General features: G+C 38.7%; 1 protein-coding gene across 5 annotated transcripts in view; it reads left to right on the forward strand.

The window, feature by feature from the left end:
• The first annotated feature begins 4412 nt into the window (after positions 1-4412).
• The window catches only part of NFXL1 (nuclear transcription factor, X-box binding like 1), a 73434-nt gene continuing 56856 nt past the window's right edge, over positions 4413-20990 (forward strand). Inside the window, exons 1-4 of one of the 5 annotated variants that reach the window (XM_058722666.1) lie at positions 4413-4505; positions 4909-5154; positions 9178-9351; positions 20468-20577. In XM_058722666.1, the coding sequence (XP_058578649.1) occupies positions 4911-5154; positions 9178-9351; positions 20468-20577 (528 nt within the window). In that variant the 5' untranslated portion in view covers positions 4413-4505; positions 4909-4910. Of the gene's footprint in view, positions 4673-4908; positions 5155-9177; positions 9352-20467; positions 20578-20990 lie in introns of all 5 variants that reach the window. The other 4 variants (XM_058722665.1, XM_058722669.1, XM_058722667.1 and 1 more) reach the window with 4 other exon arrangements.

Consider the following 20990-nt stretch of genomic DNA (forward strand, 5'->3'; position numbering starts at 1 on the left):
CCAGAAGCATTGTTGTGCAAGCTGGTGATCTTGTTTGTTTGTTTGGTTTGTTTGTTTGTTTATAGTGAGAATTTGATGTGTCCTAGGCAGAACTCATGACTTTTTTCTCAAGCCTGTTTCTTTCCCTGTCCTCCCTATGTCAGAAAATGACACTACCATTGACCCAGTTCCTCTGGTGAAAAACTTTGAGTCTTATTTTCTTGACTCTTAATCTCATACCTGTTATCTAAGCTGTCAGTGAATGTTGTGAGCTCAACCTTCAAGATATACCCTGAGTGTGAGGGTAATCTGTCACATCCATTGCTCATCTAAACTACCGTCTTTCACCTAGATTCCTACAGTAGTCTGTTACCCAGTATCTAATTCCACTTTTACTCTTCTTACCTCAACAGTCCATTTCCACGGAGTTGCCACTGTGATCTTTCAGAAGCAAAATCAGATGAAAAAAAAAAAAACCTAAGGCTTCCTTTTATGATATTGTTTCCCCTTTCTTGAACCTCATAGTGATTACTTAGTGCCATCATTGAGAACGAATTTTTCTACTTCTGTTTTCAAGATGCTCTCCAACTTTCTTTATGACCTTTGCCTTGGGATTCAACGGAATTTTCTCTTTTCTGGTTCAAACACGTGCCATGTTTATTTTCTCTTCTAAACCTTGGCTTACCACTCAGATTGCATCTTTCCATTCTATCCAAATCTAACCCTGCCCCTGGCGTCTTCATGAGTCTCTTCATCCTAATCCTGGTACTTTACCTATCGTGAATCTCTCTCATCTCTGAGTACATTATGTCCAGTGCCTGATAGTATTAGATATCTGCTAGACTCAATTATTGATTGATGGGTGGATTGTTAAGCTGAATATTTGAAAACAGTTTACATTAAATATGAATAAACGTTTGTTTGATTTTGTTTCTCTTGTGGTTTTCCTAGACAAAGTAAAATGATAAAGTCAAAAAAAATTTTAGTTTCATTTTCATAAAGTTTACATTATACAGTGCTATTTTTATTATTCAATTCTGAATATTACTAACTAAAGGAAAAAAAGAATAAGTCCCCTAGAGTTATATTTTGAAAGTTATTTTAATGTGACTATGGAAACAACCTGATTATTAATATTCTAGTTTTCCTCTGCCCTATGTATGGCAGAAAATCTTTTTTACTTATTTTGGCTGGTATATTTTGCACTTTATGTCGTATCCTTAATTTCCTTAAAAATTTTTTTTTTAATTTAAGAGAGAGTGAGCAGGGGGCCCTGGGCCAGTTTCCATGTTGAGTCTGTTTTGAAGGTTAACTGCAGGCCAGGCAGAGACTGCAAGGTTGCTGACCCAACGTGCGGTATCAGGAAACCCCGGAAAAGTTCTTTCCCACGATGTCTCTCCAGCGCCCTCTGCTGAGAAAACTTAAGGTGGTGCTCTCAGACGAGGTGCTTAAAAGAGTGCTGTCCATTATTATAGAGCATACATTGAAGGGTGAATTGGAGTTGAGAGGCAATAAATTGATAACTGGCATAGTGTTTACGTAAATATATATGTATCTGCCAAGGATAAATGTATTTGGGGGGTTCTGTATGGGTACTCTGGCAAAAAGAATCCACATCAGGATAATGTATCAGTAATGGACAAATAAATATAATTAAATCACATTTTTCAAGGGCCTGGACAATAGACGTATTCAGATATCTTATTTTTTCTATATTTTATAATTCTTTTCAGAATTGAGGGGTATCACACATATCATAAGTTGCACAAATCATAAATGTATATATTTTTTGTTTTTATATGTATACGCACACATGAAACTACCACCCAGATCAAGATAGAAGTTTTCCACCACTTAGGTGGCTACCTCACTCCTCTTCTCAGTTAAAATCCTTCTACCTCCATCAGAGGTAATCACTAATTTGGCTTCTACTTGTAGTTCAGAAACTTTATGAAATTGGAACCACACGTAAGTACTCTCCTGTGTCTGGATTCTTTTGCTTAATATGATATCTTTGAGATCACCCATCATGTTTTATATTCATATATATGTGTGTGTGTGTATTCATATATATTCATGTTATATTCATATATATATGTGTGTGTATATATTCATATATATTCATGTTATATTCATATATGTGTGTGTATATGTGTATATATGTACATACACACACACACATATATATATATACACACACACACACACACACATTTGTGTGTGTGTCCATTATATGACTACACCACATTTATTTTTCTATTCTGGACATTAGGGTTGTTTCTAGCTTTTGGTTGCTATGAATAAAGCTGCTCTAAATGTGAGTTTTCTGGACATATGCACTCATATCTTTTAGGGGTATATACAGAAGTGGAATTGCTTGGTTATGGTGTTATAGTACTAAGTCATATTTTAGTAGATATTGCCAAACATTTTTTGAAAGGGTTTCAACCAATTTCAACTTCCACCAGTAAGTATGAGAGTTCCAGTTACTCCACATTGTTGCCAACACTTTGTATTGTCAGCCTCTTTTTAGCTATTCTTCTGGGTACTATTTCCAATAATTAAAATTAATTGGACCTGCACAATTATAGTTATCGATCTTTATAATTTTAATTATATTTTATAATTTTAATTGTGTTTAATTATATCTAATTATATTTATTATATAATAATTAAAAATTTTTTAACGTTTATTCATTTTTGAGAGACAGAGAGAGACAGAGTATGAGCAGGGAAGGGGCAGAGAGAGAGGGAGACACAGAATCTGAAGCAGGCTCCAGGCTCTGAGCTGTCAGCAGAGAGCCCCACGTGGGGCTCGAACTCACAAACTGTGAGATCATGACCTGAGCCGAAGTCGGACGCTCAACTGACTGAGCCACCCAAGCGCCCCTATTATATAATAATTTAATATGTACTATATAATAACATAATATGATAATAAATTAATAATTTAATACATAGGATATATACTAAATAATATAATTTTAATATTTATAATTTGTAATTATATTTCCCATAAACACACAAAAAAAATCTTGTTTCTCCCAAATATTATCTGAAATTCCAAAGTAAAAATAACAGCAATGGTCACTTTGTAAACAGGTTCTCAACTGACATATGCTTCCACATGGTATACAATTCTTCACTGCAAAACTTTACTATCATTCTGTAATAGTTTCCTAACACAGGTAACACATATGATTCTGATTCCAAAATAATTATGATTATAAATTTTTATTTTGTCATATGGCAGGGGAATAATTCTCATAATGTGAGGATTTTTTCACTTGATTAGGCAGGCCCTCTAAAAGTAACTGGAATTTCTATGTAAACATTAAATACATTTATACAGTAATCATATGGCATGGTGTTTAAGAATATAGGTCAGGAATCACGCTACTCTGTTGCGATTTTGATTCTGCTAGGATTTTGAATAAGAAAATTTTGTGTTTGTTTCCTAATTTAAAAAATGGTATCCATGATAACAATACCTAGTTCTATCAGCAAAGGCAGATTACTTAACCTCTCTGTGCCTCAGTGTTTTCAGCTGTAAACCGGGAATAAATAGGGTTATTGTGAAGAATTAATTAATACATATATATTGACACTTTGAATAGTGTCTGGCACTTAACAAATGCCATTTAAACATTAGGTATTTATTATTAATGTAGAGAATTGAGGTTGAAGAGTTGTATAAAGACAGTAGTTCCAAACAGCAATCAACATATTCCTCAATCCCAGTCAGACCCCCAATTTTTTGACGTTTATCTTTTTTTAATGTTTATTTATTTTGAGAGTGGGGAGAGGGGCAGAGAAAGAGGGAAAGAGAGAATCCCAAGCAGGCTCCCTGTTCAGCGCTCAGCGCAGTATATCTTACTGGAAAAGTCAGCAAAGTCAGGTCATGGCTTTCAATTACTTTCCTTAATAAAATCTACTTTAGGGAGCTGTCATGAAGGTAAAAAATCAGCCTCCTTCAGGACCTTACTGTAAACTATAGACTATAAAAAACTATGAGACTTATCCTTTACATCGCTATAGCAATTCAGAAGGGCGCTTGTCTGTATTCCATCCACTTTCTCTCAATACTCCAGCTTTCCTTCCCTCTTCCTCTACGCCCAAGTGTTTTCTTTGTTTATTTCCGTCAGTGAGAATTCTGCCACCTGAAAGCCTGGAGTCAAGGCTAAGGCTGGAGAATAGCCAATTACAGCCACTCTGACAGAACCCTGATACCCAACTGGGTTTAAGGTACCGTTGGGGAAGCCTTAGTATCCTCTGGAGTTGAGAACACTTAGGGCCCGCCCACCTCCCAATCTTCCACCCTCTCTGGGCGAAGATCCCACCCAAACCCCAGAGCACGCCGGGAATTGTAGTTTCCGAAGGCTCGGTGCAAGTCAGCGCACGCGCTTTGAGCAACTCTCCCTCCCAGAAACGCTCCCGGATAAGGAAGTGGCCAGTGATGCCACGCGTTCTGCGGGCAGTCGATCTGGGCTTCTGGGAGTTGTAGTCGCCCGGGGCGGGCGCCGTCGGTAAGGATACGTAGCTTTACTTGGGGTCCGCTACTACAGTTGGTCTCCCGCGGGAGCCGAGGGGTCAGTCTGTACTTTTATCCGCACTACGCTCCCTCTGAGGCCGAGGAGGCGCTTCCCTTCTCCCGGGCTCTCCCTCCGCGGTACTGGATGCTCCTTGCCCTGAGGTCCATTTCTCTGTCTAGTCCTCTCTCTCCCTGGTCCATCTCCTAAACCTGGGCTTAGCGGGGACTGGCCCTCCTAGTGACAGGGCCGCGACCTTCTCACACCAGGTCCTCGCCCCGCGGGAACCCTCCTCATTCTGCTCCTCGCACTGGCTTCCCCCACTGCCCCTTTCCCCGCCTCGGCACCCGCTGCGCTCACTCTCCTTCCACTTATTTTTTTTTCCCCCCTTCCTCTGCAGGGATGGAAGCTTCCTGGCGCCAGGTGGCCGGTGGCCGAGGCCGAGCCCGAGGACGGGCCACTGCGGCCCCCTCTTCGGGAAATGGACTCCATCTTCGCGGCGCCGGAGGGGGGCGAGAGAAGGGGTCAGTGGGCGCTGTGGGTCCTGGCCCCAGCCCCAGAGGAGCCGCGACCCCTGCGGCTGCAGGTAGTTCGGCCGGGCGCAGCCCCGCGGGATCTGAGGCACTGCAGACGTCCGTAGCCTGTGGTGAGAAAGACTCCGTCCTCGGTTTCACCTGGATACCTATTAAGGCACTTACTGCCCAGAACTGCCTCCCTGCCCTTTCTCTCGTTCACTGATTTTCTTCTCCTTCGAGTTTATTATTGCCCCTACATCTTAAACTCTGCAAGGAAGTTACTCATTTCGGTATTCTAGGCAGATTCCCAGCATACCTTTAATTTTAATTGACATTAATCAGCGTCTCCTCTTTGTCCGGTGTTCTTTTCTTTATTCGTTTTTGCCTACTGAATCCCTAGACCGAAATTTGCAAACTGTGGTCCGGGGTTCTGATTTAGCCTATAGTTTGGTTTGGTTAACACAGTCCTTTAAATCTGAATTGGTTGCCAGTAGGTTTTTTTGTTTTTCTTTTTAAAAATCTCATAAAAATCTGGTTAATAAGTTTTCTTGTAAAATAGGGTCGTGTGGCTTCATTACCTTTGTTCATGGTAACAGTCAACTTGCAGAAATTCCGTTTAGGCACTCCATTTCACGTGGTCTCTCCTACCTTGGGGGCAGTTGTCATTTTCCACCTTTGCAAGATTGCCTTAGTTTAGTAACTTAAATGGTCTATGCCCCGTAAGCACTTGAGCTTGAGGTGTTTTCCTCAACTTTGGTTGCTATTCACAAATTTCATGTCCTTTTCCGGATGTCTGATGTGGCCGCACCTGGAATGTCAGTATCCTTCATCCAAGGCTGTTTGAGTGGAGCCTGAGAACACACAGGCAACTGAATTGTCCATGCTAATGGAGGATTGCATGAAGCTAAAGAAATAATCCCCCAAATCATTTCACTTTTATGTTTGGAACTTGTTTTTCAGAATATATTTTTTGAGGGGAGGAGCAAGTTAAGCTTGAGTGCTTTTTTTCCTAAGCTACTTTTTAAAAAAATTAAAAAAAAATATTTATTTTTGAGGGAGAGAGAGAGAGCGAGAGAGCGCATGCACGCCCGTGCGAGCAGGGGAGGGACAGAGAGAGGGAGACACAGAATCCCAAGCAGGCTCCAGGTTCTGAGCTGTCTGCACAGACCCTGACGCCTGGCTCGAACTTGTGAACGGTGAGATCATGACCTGAGCTGAAGTCAGTTGCTTAACTGACTGAGCCACCCAGGTGCCCCTTTCCTGAGCTACTTTTAAAGTTATTCTCATAGCTTGCAGTTACTGAGTTTATTTTAATTCCAGTATAGTTAATAGTTAACATACAATGTTATGTTAGTTTCAGGTGTACAATATAGTGATTCAGTTCCATACAACACCCCGTGCTCATCACAAGTGCCCTCCTTAATCCCTGTTATCTCTTTCACCCATTTCCCCTATCCCCTCCCCTCTGGTAGTCCTTAGGAGTTTATGATAGTGGTGGTGGTGGTGAAATGTGTAAGTTGGAGACCAAGAACAGTTTTGGTAATGTTTCTTGGACTTTGTGGATAGTAGAAAAGCAAGCATTCTTCACCTGTATATATGAGATTTGACTGTAAGAAATAATATATATAGGAAGTTTCTTTTGTCACCTTTCCTTGAGAGGATCTTATGTGGATACCTTGATCGGGTTATGGACGTTTTTATTATATCTTCTAATTCAGCCTTAAAAAATGTATCCTTGGGGTGCCTGGGTGGCTCAGTCGGTTAAGCGACTGACTCTTGGTTTCAGCTCAGGTCATGATCTTGTGGTTTCATGAGTTTGAGCCCCGCACTGGGCTCCGAACAGGCAGCCTGCTTGGGATTCTCTCTCTCCCTCCCTCTCTCTGCCCCTTCCCTATGTGTGCTATCTCTGTCTCTCTCAAAATAAATAAATAAACTTATTTAAAAAATAAATAAAAAAAGGATCCTTAAGTGGTCTTTTCCCACAATTAATGACATTTATCATCTCTCTTATTGCACATCAAGTATTGGGTCATATAGCTCATAGCCATTACTTTTTTCCTAATACACAAAGATTCTTTTTTTTTTTTTTTTTTTTTTAATTTTTTTTTTTTTCAACGTTTTTTATTTATTTTTGGGACAGAGAGAGACAGAGCATGAACAGGGGAGGGGCAGAGAGAGAGGGAGACACAGAATCGGAAACAGGCTCCAGGCTCCGAGCCATCAGCCCAGAGCCTGACGCGGGGCTCGAACTCACGGACCGCGAGATCGTGACCTGGCTGAAGTCGGACGCTTAACCGACTGAGCCACCCAGGCGCCCCAACACAAAGATTCTTATAAAGGCACTGTATACATTTCTTTCAGTTTTATTTGAAATACTGAAATAATCCCCACCTAAACTGGCTTTAAAATGTAAATTTTGATTTCACGAGGGAACAAAAGATAAAACACCATTAAGTACACATATACAACCCAGATTAAGAAAGTTTATCCTGGTAGGGGCTCATCAGTTTCAAGCATAAAGTTTAATTTTAAATTAATGATTTATAATTTTTTTTTCCAACGTTTTTTTTTTTTTTTTTTTTTTTTTTTTTTTTTATTTTTGGGACAGAGAGAGACAGAGCATGAACGGGGGAGGGGCAGAGAGAGAGGGAGACACAGAATCGGAAACAGGCTCCAGGCTCCGAGCCATCAGCCCAGAGCCTGACGCGGGGCTCGAACTCACGGACCGCGAGATCGTGACCTGGCTGAAGTCCGACGCTCAACTGACTGCGCCACCCAGGCGCCCCAATGATTTATAATTTTAAATAAGTAAAATTAAAATCCTCTCAATATGGGCATTAATAAGTTCGTATCAAGTCAGTATGTTTGGGACTTATTTCCTAAAACTGTGGTTGTTGTCCATAAGACTTTTTTTTTTAATTTTTATTTTTTTATTTTTTTTTAAACTTTTTTTAACGTTTATTTATTTTTGAGACAGGGAGAGACAGCATGAACGGGGGAGGTTCAGAGAGAGAGGGAGACACAGAATCCGAGCCCGACGCGGGGCTCGAACTCACGCACCGTGAGATCATGACCTGAGCCGAAGTCGGATGCCCAACCGACTGAGCCACCCAGGCGCCCCCATAAGACTTCATTAATAGTTACTTAGTGCTTAAAGAAATTTCTCCTGGTCCTTGCCCTTAAGTAGTTGGGAATACATTATGAAGTAATCTAATTCTTTTTGTGTTATTATTTAACCAAGTAACAAAATGAGAAGTATAGTCAGTGATAGAATAGTGGAAGAACTGATCAATTTATTTAACATTTCTTTTTGGAATGAAGCTGTTGTAAGAACCACATTTTCTGTATTGGCAACATCCGGGTGGATTAATGTTAAATATATATATTTTGTGACCACATTTTAATAAAGGCAAAATGTCCTTGAGCTTTTTAAGAACAGATGATAAAATAACAGGTATGCAGTGAATATTGTTTGTGCAAAATCTTCGGTGGGCTAGGTAAGGCTGGGCTGTAGTATGGAAGAGGATTGTTTGAGAAAGCATCCATTTTAACTGATTCTGATGTGTTCCCAGTTGGCATGATTCCCACCTCTTAAAAATTACTGTGTATGATTTGTTTTTAAACATCCCATTTTTAATTTTTTAATGTCCTTATTTTGGGATTGATTACAGGTTTTTGATGCTTTTATCATATCTTTATAATTTTTTAATCGATTTGTTAGTCACTCTGTTTCTAGAACAATTTGCTGCATTTAGGATATTTAACAAAAGTGAAAGTTTTCATTGTAGTATTCTCTTTTTTTTAATATTTTATTTTTTATTTGAGAGAGAGAGTGCACGAGCGTGAATTGGAGGGAGAGGGGCAGAGGGAGAGAGAATCTTAAGCAGGGTCCATGCTCAGCGAGGAGCCTGATGCAGGGCTAGATCCCATGACTCTGGGATCATGACCTAAGGCGAAATCAAGAGTGGCTTGCTCAACTGACTCAGCCACCCAAATGCCCCAATGGTGGTATTCTCTTTAGTTATATGACAAGAAACTTGAAAATACTTTTTTTGTGCATAAAGCAAAACAGAATGCTCCAAGGGTGACTTTTAAATGTGTGCTTTTAGAGATTGTTTTGAAGAAATGAAACTAATTTTTTTTCTTTTAAACAGAGCTAATGTCTCAAAGGAAATTTGAGGAAATCAAGAAGGCCAATCAAGCTGCAGCCAAAAAACTTGTTGAAGAACACTTTAGCTCTTCCTCTGAAGAAGAAGGAGATGAAGATTTTGAAGGAAAACAGGGAAAAATAGTTGCTAATACATTTACAACTTACACTACTCAGACAGGTGCTGTATCGTCTTTTAAATTTTGATTTTTTATAGTTTTTATTTAAATTCCAGTTAACATACAGTGTAATACTTACTAGTTTTATGTGTACAATTTAGTGATTCAGCACTTATACATAAAACCCGGGACTCATCACAGCACGTGCACTCCCGTCACCTATTTAGCCCGTCCCCGCCATCCATCTCCTAGTGACGGTCAACTTGTTCTCTGTAGTTAAGAGTCTGTTTCTTGGTTTGCCTCTCACTTTTATTCCCCTATGATCATTTGTTTTGTTTAGAAAATTCCACATATGAGTGAAATCATACAGTATTTGTCTTCCTCTGACTGACTTACTTCGCTTAGCATAATACTCTCTGGCTCTATTCATGTCATTGCAAATGGCAAGGTTTCATTCATTTTTATGGCCCAGTAATATCCCGTTGTATATATAAACCACAACTTCTTTATCCATTCATCAGTCATGGACATTTGGGCTCTTTCAGTAATTAGGCTATTGTAGATAGTGCTGCTGCAAATACTGGGGTGGATCCATGTATGTCTTCGAGTTAGTATTTTTGTGTTTTTTGGGAAAATGCCTAGTAGTGCAGTTGTTGGATCGTAGGGTAGTTCTATTTTTAACTTTTTGTGGAACCTCCATACTATTTTCCAGAGTGGCTGCACCAGTTTGTATCCCCACCAACAGTGTAAGAGGGGTTCCCTTCCTCCACATCCTCGCCAACACCTGTTGTTTCTTGTGTTGTTGATTTTAGCCATTCTGACAGGCGTGAGGTAATATCTCATTGTAGTTTTGATTTGTGTTTCTCTGACGGTAAGTGATGCTGAACATCTTTTTATGTGTCTGTTGGCCATCTGAATGTCTTTGGAGAAATGTCTGTTCATGTCTTCTGCCTGTTTTTTATTTATTTATTTTTATTTATTTATTTTTAATGTTTATTTTTGAGAATGAGAGAGAGCACAAGCGGGGGAGGGGCAGAGAGAAGGAAACACAGAATCTCAAGCGGGCTCCAGGCTCTGCGCTGTCAGTACAGAGTTCAACGTGGGACTCGAGCTCATGGACTGCGAGATCATGACCTGAGCTGAAGTCGGACACTCAACCGACTGAGCTACCCAGGCGCCCCGTCTTCTGCCTGTTTTTTAATTGGATTTTTTTTTTTCTGGGTGTTGAGTTTTATAAGATCTTTTTATTTTAGATACTAGGCCTTTGTCAGATATGTCATTTGCAGATATCTTCTCCCATTCTCTACATTGCCTTTTAGTTTTTTCGATTGTTTCCTTTGCTGTGCTGAAGCTTTTTATTTTGATGAAGTCCCAATGGTTCATTTTTTGCTTTTGTTTCCCTGGCCTCTGGAGACATACCTAGTAGGAAGTTACTATGGCTGATGTTAAAGAAGTTACTGCCTGCTTTATCCTCTAGGATTTTTATGGTTTCCTGTCTCACATTTAGGTCTTTAATCCATTTTGAATTCATTTTTGTGTATAGTGTGAGAAAGTGGTCCGGTTTCATTCTTTTGGGTGTTGCTGTCCAATTTTCCCAAGACTATTTGGTGAAGAGACTGTCTTTTTCCCATTGGATATTCTTTCCTGCTTTGTTGAAGATTAATTGACCATATAGTTGTGGGTTCATTTCTGGATTTTCTATTCTGTTCTGTTGATCTATGTGTCTATTTTTGTGCCAGGACCATACTGTTTTGATCACTACAGCTTTGTAATATAACTTGAAGTCCAGAATTGTGATGCCTCCATCTTTGCTTTGCTTTTTCAAGGTTGCTTCAGCTATTGGGGTTCTTCTGTGGTTCCATACAAATTTTAGGATTGTTTGTGAAAACAGAAATGTCTGCAAAAAATGCTGGTGGTATTTTGATAGGGATTGCTTTAAATGCACAGATTGCTTTGGGTAATATAGGCATTTTAACAATTTTTGTTCTTCCAATCCATGAGCATGGAATGTCTTTCCACTCTTTGTGTCATCTTCAACTTCTTTTCTCAACATTTTATAGTTGTCAGAGTACAGATCTTTCACCTCTTTGGTTAGGTTTATTCCTAGTTATATTATGGTTTTTGGTGTAATTGTAAATGAGATTGATTCCTTGATTTCTTTTTGATGCTTCATTATTGGTTATAAAAATGCAACAGATTTCTGTATGTTGGTTTTGTATCCTGTTACTTTAATGAATTCATGTATCAGTTCTAGCAGTTTTTTGGTGGAGTCTTTCAGGTTTTTAATATATAGTATCATTTTATATGTGAAGAGTGAAAGTTTTACTTCTTCCTTGCCAGTTTAGATGCCTTTTATTTCTTTTTGTTGTCTGGTTGCTGTGGCTAGGACTTCCATTACTATGTTAAATAACATGGTGATGGTGAGATTGTTTCGTTCCTGACCATAGAGGAAAAGCTGTCAGTTTTTCCCCATGGAGGATGATCTTAGCTGTGAGTTTTTCATATATGGCCTTTATGCTGAGGTATATTCCCTCTAAACCTACTTTGTTGAGGATTTTTATCGTATTTTGTGTTGTGTGTTGTATTTTGTCAGATGCTTTTTCTGCATCTATTGAAAGGATCATATGGTTCATATCCTTTCTTTTATTAATGTGGTGTATCATATAGATTGATATGCAATATGGAACCACCTTTGCAGCCTAGGAATACATTCTTCTTGGTCATGGTGAATGATTCTAATGTAATGTTGGGTTTGGTTTGCTAGTATTTTATTGAGAGTTTTTGCATCCATATTTATCAGGGATAACTGGCCTGTAGTTTTTTTTTTTTTAGTGGAGTCTTTATCTGGTTTTGGTATCAGAGTAATGCTGATCTCAGAGTATGAATTTGGAAGTCTTCCTTCCTTTTCTATTTTTGAAATAGTTTGAGAAGAATAGGTATTAACTCTTCATTAGATACTGGTAAAATTTGCCTGTGAAGCCATCTGGCCCTGGACTTTTGTTTGTTGGGAGATTTTTTATTACCGTTGAATTTCCTTGCTGGTTATCTGTCTGTTCAAGTTTTCTATTCCTGTTTCAGTTTTGGTAGTTTATATGTTTCTAGGAATTTATCCATTTCTTCCAGATTGTCCAATTTGTCGGCATATAGTTTTTCATAATATTCTGCTGTAATTTTTGCATTTCTGTGGTTTTGGCTGAGATCTCTCCTCCTCATTTATGATTTTATTTATTTGGGTCCTTTCTCTTTTTGATATGTCTGGCTTGAGGTTTATCAATTTTATTATTATTTTTTTCAAGGAACCAGCTCCTTCTTTCATTGATCTGTTATATTACTTTTTTAGTTTTTATCACTTATTTCTGCTCCAGCCTCTCTTATTTCCTGTCTTTTGCTGGCTTTTGGCTTTGTTTGTTCTTTTTCTAGCTCCTATAGATGTAAAGTTAGGTTGTTTACTTGAGATTTTCCTTATGGTGGGCTTGTATTGCTATATACTTCCCTCTTAGCACTACTTTTGCTGCATCCCAAAGGTTTTGGACCAATGTGTTTTCATTTTCCTTTGTTTCCACATATATTCTTTATTTCTTCTTTAATTTCCTGGTTGACTCATTCATTCTTTAGTAGGATGTTCTTTAACCTCCATATATCTGTGGTCTTTCCAGATTTTTTTTCTTGTGGTTGATTTCAAGTTTCTTATCGTTGTGGTCAGAAAATATGCATGGCATGATCTTAGCCTTTTTGTGCTTGTTGAGGCTTGATTTGTGACCTAGCATATGATCTGTTCTGGAGAATGTCCGAAGTGCACTTGAAAAGAATGTGTATTCTGCTGCTTTAGGGTAGAATGTTCTGAATATATCTGTTAAGTCCATTTGGTCCGTGTGTCATTCAAAGCCATTGTTTTATTGTTGATTTTCTGTTAGATGATCTGTTCATTGATGTATGTGGGATGTTAAAGTCCCCTAATATTACTGTATTATTATCAATGGGTTCCTTTATATTTGCTACCATTTTATATATTTGGGTGCTTCCACATGTTGGGTGCATAAATATTTACAATTGGTAGATCTTCTTGTTGAATTGTCCTTTTTATTATGAAACAGTGCCATTTTCATGTCTTGTTATAGTCTTTGGTTTAAAGTGTAGTTTTTCCAATGTAAGTATTGCTGCTGTGACTTTCTTTTGATTTCTATTTGCATGATAGATGTTTCTCCACCCCTTGCTTTCAATCTGCAGGTGTCTTTAGGTCTAAAATGAGTCTCTTGTAGGCAGCATATAGATGGGTCTTGTTTTTTTTAATCCATTTTGATACTCTGTATCTTTTGATTGGCACATTTAGTCCATTTATATTCAGAGTAGTTATTGATATGTATTTAGTCCCATTTTATTATTTGTTTTGTCATTGTTTCTGGAGATTTTCTCTGATCCTTTCTTGTCTTTGTCACTTTTGGTCTTTCCTTTTCACTCAAAGAGTCCTCTTTAATATTTCTTGCAGGGCTGGTTTTATGGTGAAGAACTCCTTTAGTTTTTGTTTGTCTAGGAAACTCTTTATCTTTTCCTTCTATTCTGATAGCCTTGCTGGATAGAGTATTCATGGCTGCAGAATTTTGCCATTCAGCACTTTGAGTATATCATGTGACTCCCTTCTGGCTTGCCAAGTTTCAGTTGAGAAATCTGCAGCTAGCCATATAGGTCTTCCCTTGTAAGTTAAGAACTTCTTTTCCTGCTTTTAAGATTTTTTTCTTTATCACTGTATTTTGCAAATTTGGCCTGCTTTTGATGATTTTGATGGGAGTTCTTTCTGCCTCCGGGATCTGGATGGGTGTTTTTTTCTCCAGATTAGGAAAGGTTTCAGCTATGATTTCCTCAAATAAATTTTCTGCCCCCTGTTCTCTCTCTTCTTCGTCTGGGACTCCTTTAATATGAATGTTGTTACATCTGATGGAGTCACTGATTTCCCTCAGTCTTATCTTGTGATCCATAATTTTTCTTTTTCTCTTTGTTCAGCTTCATTATTTCCATTATATTGTCTTCTGTGTCATTTATTCATTGCTCTACTTCTTCCAGCCTTGTGTTCATTGTATTAAGCCTGTTACCAATCTCAGTTATTATATTTTTAATTTCTGACTGATTCTCTTTTTAACTCTTTCATCCCTGCAGTAAGGGTCTCCCTGATGTCTCCCATTCTTTTCTCAAGCCCAGTGATTATCCTTACGATTGTTGCTTTAAATTCTCCATCAGGCATGTTACACATATCTGTTTCGCTTAGATCTCTGGCTGTGACTTTATCTTGTTCTTTCATTTGGGATGAATTCCAACATCTTGGCATTCTAAGTCTGCCTTCTTCTTTGTATTAGAAAAGGCTGTGTGTTTCCTGCTTCTGAGAGTAATGGCTTTATGAAGAAGAGGTCATGTAAGTGTCCAGGGCCTGGTACCTCAGGGAGTATCTCTGGTGTGTGCTGCCTGCACCCTGCTATTGTGTTTTGGTTGCTCTATTCTTCAGGCCAGTCATCTACAGAGGCTGTCCTTGCCTGCAGTGGACAGTGTTTGGACCTTAGCCAGAATGTGGCAAGTTTTAACTAGGTGTGCTCTGGTCTGCTTGTTAAGAGAGATCTGATACTACTTGCACTAGACTGAAGCTCTGAGAACTCTGGTTAGGAGATGTGGTATGGGCGGGGTTTCTTCTGGTCTTCTGGGGAAGGAGCCTGCTGTGCTTGGACTGAAGCAAGCTTGCCTGCAGTCCTGCCAGAGCACAAGGGTGCGGGACTTTGTATAAGCAGGTTAGGCAGTCAGTGTTGGTGCTGCGCTGCTTTACCACAGATGGCTCTGTGTTTATACTGGGGGGTGGGGGAGGGAAATGGCACGAGCTGGCTCCTTTGTCCCTGGGGAGACATCTCTGAACACTGCCTCTCAGGAATATACTCCAGGAGGAGTGAATAATCTCCTCCTTGTGTGCCCCAGGTGTTTTTCAGATCACTGTTTCCATGCTGCCTGACCCCAAGCCGTTTGCCTGCCTTCTCTCCGAGAACAGTGCAGTGCTGTCAGGGCTCTGTGCCAGCCAAGCCCTATGACCTTTAAAACTCTAGTGTTTAATCCCTGCTGGTTACAAGAACTCATGAAGATCAGCCCTTCTCGTTTTCCCAGCCAGTGGTTTTGGGGACAGTTCTAGTGCATTCTGCTATGTGCTCCTCTCTCTTGACTTTCTCTGGGACCAGGGCTCCATCCCCTCCTCAGTACTTGTGATCCGTTTCTCCCCTAAACCATGTCTCCGCACTGCCTATTCTTTAGTGTGGCTTCTTCTTTCCCTTTAATTATGGAATTTGTTTTGTCAGTCTTCAGGTTGATTTCTGGGGTATTTAGAAGATTTGATAGTATCTAGTCACGTTTGAGGGAAGAGACGAGCCTAGGGTACTCTGTCACTGTCTTAGTTCACCCTAAATTGACTTTTTTGACATCAATGAAAATATATTTCTGATGTTTATATGTTAAAAAAATGTTTTTAATTTTTATTTTAGAGAGAGAGAGACACACGGAGTATGAGTTTGGGAGGGGCAGGCAGATGGGGAGACGCAGAATCCAAAGCAGGCTCTAGGCTATGAGCTGTCAGCACAGAGCCCCATGTGGGGCTCGAATTCAGGTGCTGAGCCGAAGTCAGAGGCTCAACACTGAGCCATCCAAGCACTCTATATTTCTGACTTTCAAAAAACTAGTCTATATGGAATAGTTGTTGCATTTTAAATTTTTTTTTTTTTTTTAACGTTTTCTTTTTTTTTTCAGACAGGGAGAGACAGAGCATGAACAGGGGAGGGTCAGAGAGAGGGAGACACAGAATCTGAAACAGGCTCCAGACTCTGAGCTGTCAGTACAGAGCCCGACGCGGGGCTCGAACCCACAGACTGAGCGATCATGACCTGAGCCGAAGTCGGCCGCTCAACTGACTGAGCCACCCAGGCACCCCAGTTGTTGCATTTTAAGAATGAGCATTTTGTATCATTTTGTGCATTTTATTATTTGAGTTACATGTTCTAGAACACTAATCTTTCATAGAGCAAATAGAATGGCAGTGTCCCTTATAGGCTTAGAAGTTCTCCTGTATGTGTAATTGGCAGTTCATTAGATTCTGGAGGGGGATGTCAAAGTTCTCTGAAATGCATGGGATCAAGTTGTCCCCAGTTATGATTTGGTTGGGCTGGAGTACTTTATTCCCTTAAATCTATTCTTCATTTTTCTGTTTTTCTTTGTGTTAAATGTGTTTCGAAGTCAATTTCATTTCTTCACTTTATTCCTTTATATCTTAAAAAATTGATTTTATACTTTTTTTAGAGCTAAGTCTTCTCATATTTGATGTGTACAGTCACATTAAATGTTGTATGTATCTGGTTTACCCTCTTTAAAAAAAAAAAAAATGTTTGTTTAGTTTGAGAGGGACCACAAATGGAGGAGGGACAGAGAGAGAGAGAGATTGAGAATCCCCAGCAGACTCTGTGCTGTCAGTGCCGAGCCCGTCTCAGGGCTCAGTCCCATGAATTGTGAGATGACCTGAGCCAAAATCAAGATTCGGAAGCTTAAGTTCAAGTCCTGCATCGGGCTCTCTGCTGTCAGCACAGAGCCCGTTTCGATCCTCTGTTTCCCTCTCTCTCTCTGCCCTTCCCCTGCTCACGTGCTCTCTCGCTCTCTCTGTCTCTCAAAAATTAATAAAAACATTTTTAAAAAAAGAAAAAAAGAGTCAGAAGTTTAACCAACTGAGCTGCCCAGGCACCCCCTGGGTTACTCTTAATACCACATTTGTTTATGAGAGAAGAGGGCCTGTGTGTGCTGTGTGTGCTGCTGTGAAGGATTTGGTACTAAGCATAAAAACAGATTCTTTTAAATTTAAGTGTTTTAACATTTTATACTTAAAGACATTATTGGAAAGATGCTTGCATGTGTTATCAACATTAGTTAGTCGCCTGAATGTTCTGATGGCATCATGAGGGCACATATTGTCCGGTAGATTTTACCCTATCTGCTAAAGAATTGAGATCAGGAAGCTTCTTTAAAGTCTGGCTCAGCCACTGTAGGTTGATAAAGTGTGACCTTTATCAACTGGCTCAGCCAGGTTAGTTGATGAAGAGGTAATTTGAGTTTAGTAAGTTTCTTTCTTCTGGAGGACATTATAGGAAGCAACCTTAAGAAGTTTCCTGCCTTAAGAAGACCTTACTTAAAATAGTCTAGATAGAGAGAAGTTTTATTTTAAATAGAAAATTCAGTACTTTAACTCAGTATTTCTTTGTAGTGTTGAAAAAACATTTTTTATGTATAAGTTACTAATTTTTGGTCTGTCTTTCGTCTTAAAGTGTTAAGGCAATTTTTCTTACATTGTTTTTTGTCAAATCCATAAATATTTTGATTCTTGTTCCTTTGTGTTCTCTACCTATACCAAAGGAGTGAAATCTTACTACTTGACTTAAGAACAATAAATGTTAGAGTAATGAGGTGTTTCCCATCTCACTTTAGTGAATTAAATGGCAGAACTTTGCCAAAGAAGTTCATTCTTTTTATCTGAGTCCCACTTTTGTATTTTCTTGATGCTTCTCTCAAATTTCAGAGTTGCATGGTCACCTTCCCGATGGATGTATCTATCTTGTTGACCCATGGACATACTGAACATCTGTTGAAAGATAACTTATTTCTTCTCTTGTTTTGTTTACTTCAGCACCAGAATTTTTTCACCCAAGTCAGAAATCTGGGCACAGTGATGGCATAGACATAACATGAGTGTGTTTCATCCAGTACCATTCCTCCCCTCTGCCCATGTCAGACATCTCATCAAACACAGCACCCTTTCCTTTGAATGTTGACATGAATGTTGGCGTTTAAAAGCAGCACGATCTAATTGTCACCAAGCCCTGCTGAGTTTTACTTCCTATATTTCTCAACTCCACCCTTTTTCTCCCCACGTGCCGTAATTGCCTAATTCAGTCCCCTACAGCTGTTTAATATGGATTAAATCTGTATAACTCTATGAGATAGATTCTATTGCTATCATTACTGTTTTAAAGATGAGAAAACAGACAGAAACAGGTAAGTTGTTGAAAGTCATTTTTTGCCTTATCTGCTTCAACTGCCTCTTAACTGGTACTTGAGGCTTCTGGTCTTGGCCTCCTTAAACTCCTCTTTCTTCTGTTGCCAGAGTGATCTTTTTAAAATGCATGACTTCAAATGCCAGGCTATCCACTATGACATCTTGGACAGTATACCTAATCCCACAGCCAAACTTCAATACACTTTCCAAAGAAATCTTAAATAAATTTTATAAATATAAGGTTGGACTTTATTTTGTTAAAACCTGTTCCATCATGTTCTCAAATTCTGTTTTATATGTGAGCTGTGAAATTTAAAATGTTTTACAGTTGGGGCGCCTGGGTGGCTCAGTCGGTTGAGCGTCTGACTTCAGCTCAGGTCATGATCTCGCGGTTTGTGGGTTCAAGCCCCGCATCGGGCTCTCCGCTGACAGCTCAGAGCCTGAAGTCTGCTTTGGATTCTGTGTCTCCCTCTCTCTGCCCTTCTCCACTTGTGGGCGCGTGCTTGCTTGCTCTCTCAAAAATAAACAAACATTAAAAAAAATAATAAAATGTTTTACAGTTGACCCTTGAACAACATGGGCTTGAGCTGTGGGTCCACTTATTTGTGTTGTTTTTAAAAATAAATTTATGTACAGTATTATAAATGCATTTTCTCTTCCTTATGATTTTGTTAATAACATTTCCTATTTTCTAACTTGAGAATACAGCATGTAATACATACACAACATATGAAATATGTGTTAATTGATTATGTTATCAGTAAGGCTTCTGGTCAGCAGTTGGCTACTAGCAGTTAAGTTCTAGGGAGTCACAAGCTATATACCCAGATTTTTGACTGCATGGTTGTTCAGGGGTCAGCTGTCCATTTGTTAAAGCCAACTATGTTGAAAAGCAAAGGAAGCTCACAGAATATGATCATTAAAGTCTGCCTTTAAGGATACTCTTTAAACTTCAATGTTTATTTAAAATAAAGCAATTGTCTTTAATAATTTTATAATATAGTTATGGGAGTGAATTTATGTATATTTTGTTTAATATTCTAAATTATATTTGTTTATAGAGCAAGTTAGCAAGGTAGAGCAAGTTTTTGTAAAGTGCTGTGTTTACTTGGGTGATTTCAGAAAGTAAAGAATTAGCCACATGTCCTTTTTATTTGACTTTTCTCTTTGGTGACTTAAGTTTTGGTTTGAACCATTGTATTGCCGTGATAGTTTATGCTATTTGTCTGCTTTTTTTCCGAGATTCAGTCAACCTCTATTGAGGAATCTATTGTACAAAAGGCATGTAGTTTTATTTCTCTTACACTAAAGGGACTCAGATTATTAAAGATCGTATGCTTTGAGGTAGTTTTTCAGCCTGTTACTTCTTGGATCTCTTGTAGTAACCTTTTGAGGCAGCATAGCATAGTGGTCAAGTAAGGCTCACTTTTAGTCAGACTGAAGTTACTTAATTGTTCTCACATCAGTTTTCTCATCTGTAAAATGAAGATAAAAATAGCTCATTTAATCCCACTAAAATACAAATAGCATAGTGCCTATCAAATAAATGCTCAATAATTGCTTACAGAAAATACAGTTTGGTAGTATTTTCTAAGAAGTTCATGTTCCCCTTTTAAGTAAAGTTGTGAACATAATTTAATGAAATGAGGTTATCATAGTGTAACGACCTTGGGATCACTTCATTTAACACGTTTTATTAAGAATATATTGTGTGTCAGCACACACACTTATATTTAGGCTAAATGGCTCTGCTGAGCTTTGACTTTCCAGCTTCTTTCACTTTGCTTTTAGGTATGCTTTTCCTTAGTTACTTGACATCTTGGAGCTCTTGCCTATGGCTCTGCCCCCACCAAATTTGCTAAGGACGGTAATAGCAGTAAAAGCAAGTATGTTCTGAGAGGGCGGATGTACTGTTTCTAAATCAAGTACGTAAGATTTAATGCATGCACTTTGTGACCTTTTGGCAGCTCATTGGTTGCTTTTTTTTTTTTTTTTAACTTCTCACTTTTCAACTGTATTTCAAGCAATTGATATGGCTTCAGTCCTCAATGTGATGCTATTAGTGAGTTTGTGTTATTTTCAGATGTTGCTTAACATGAAGTTTTCAATTTTTAAATTTCAAGATGGAGATATGCGTGAATTAGAGAGAACCAAACAGTACGTACATGAAGCTTTCCAAGCAGGGGCCATGACTTGCTTAATTTGTATTGCTTCAGTGAAGAGAAACCAAGCAGTAAGTTTTTCTCTTTACCTATATTAATGTATCTTCCCAAAATATCTTATTTTGCATTTATAGTTATTTATTACTTTATTTTATTTATTATTATTCTTTTGCTTATTTTTGTTAAAAAACGCTTCATTTGTGATTTTTGTTTATGAATTGATTTTCATTCTGTGAATCTGAATTTGAAAAAATTACCTCTAAATGAGCATCCCGTATTTTTAGCACTCTTAATAAATGAAGCAAGTATCTTCAGTTTTAATGTACATCTCAGTTTGATAAAGCATAGCATCTGTACTTTAGAGATTCCCACGAGTACTAAAATGTTAAAATGCACTATGTTTCACTACTTTCAGCAGGGTTAAAAAAAAAAAGGTAGATATGGTCCCTGCCTTCAAGGAAGTAGAGCCTGGAGTGAGCTTCTC

Source organism: Neofelis nebulosa, chromosome 3 (assembly GCF_028018385.1).
Source record: "Neofelis nebulosa isolate mNeoNeb1 chromosome 3, mNeoNeb1.pri, whole genome shotgun sequence".
NCBI lineage: Eukaryota > Metazoa > Chordata > Mammalia > Carnivora > Felidae > Neofelis > Neofelis nebulosa.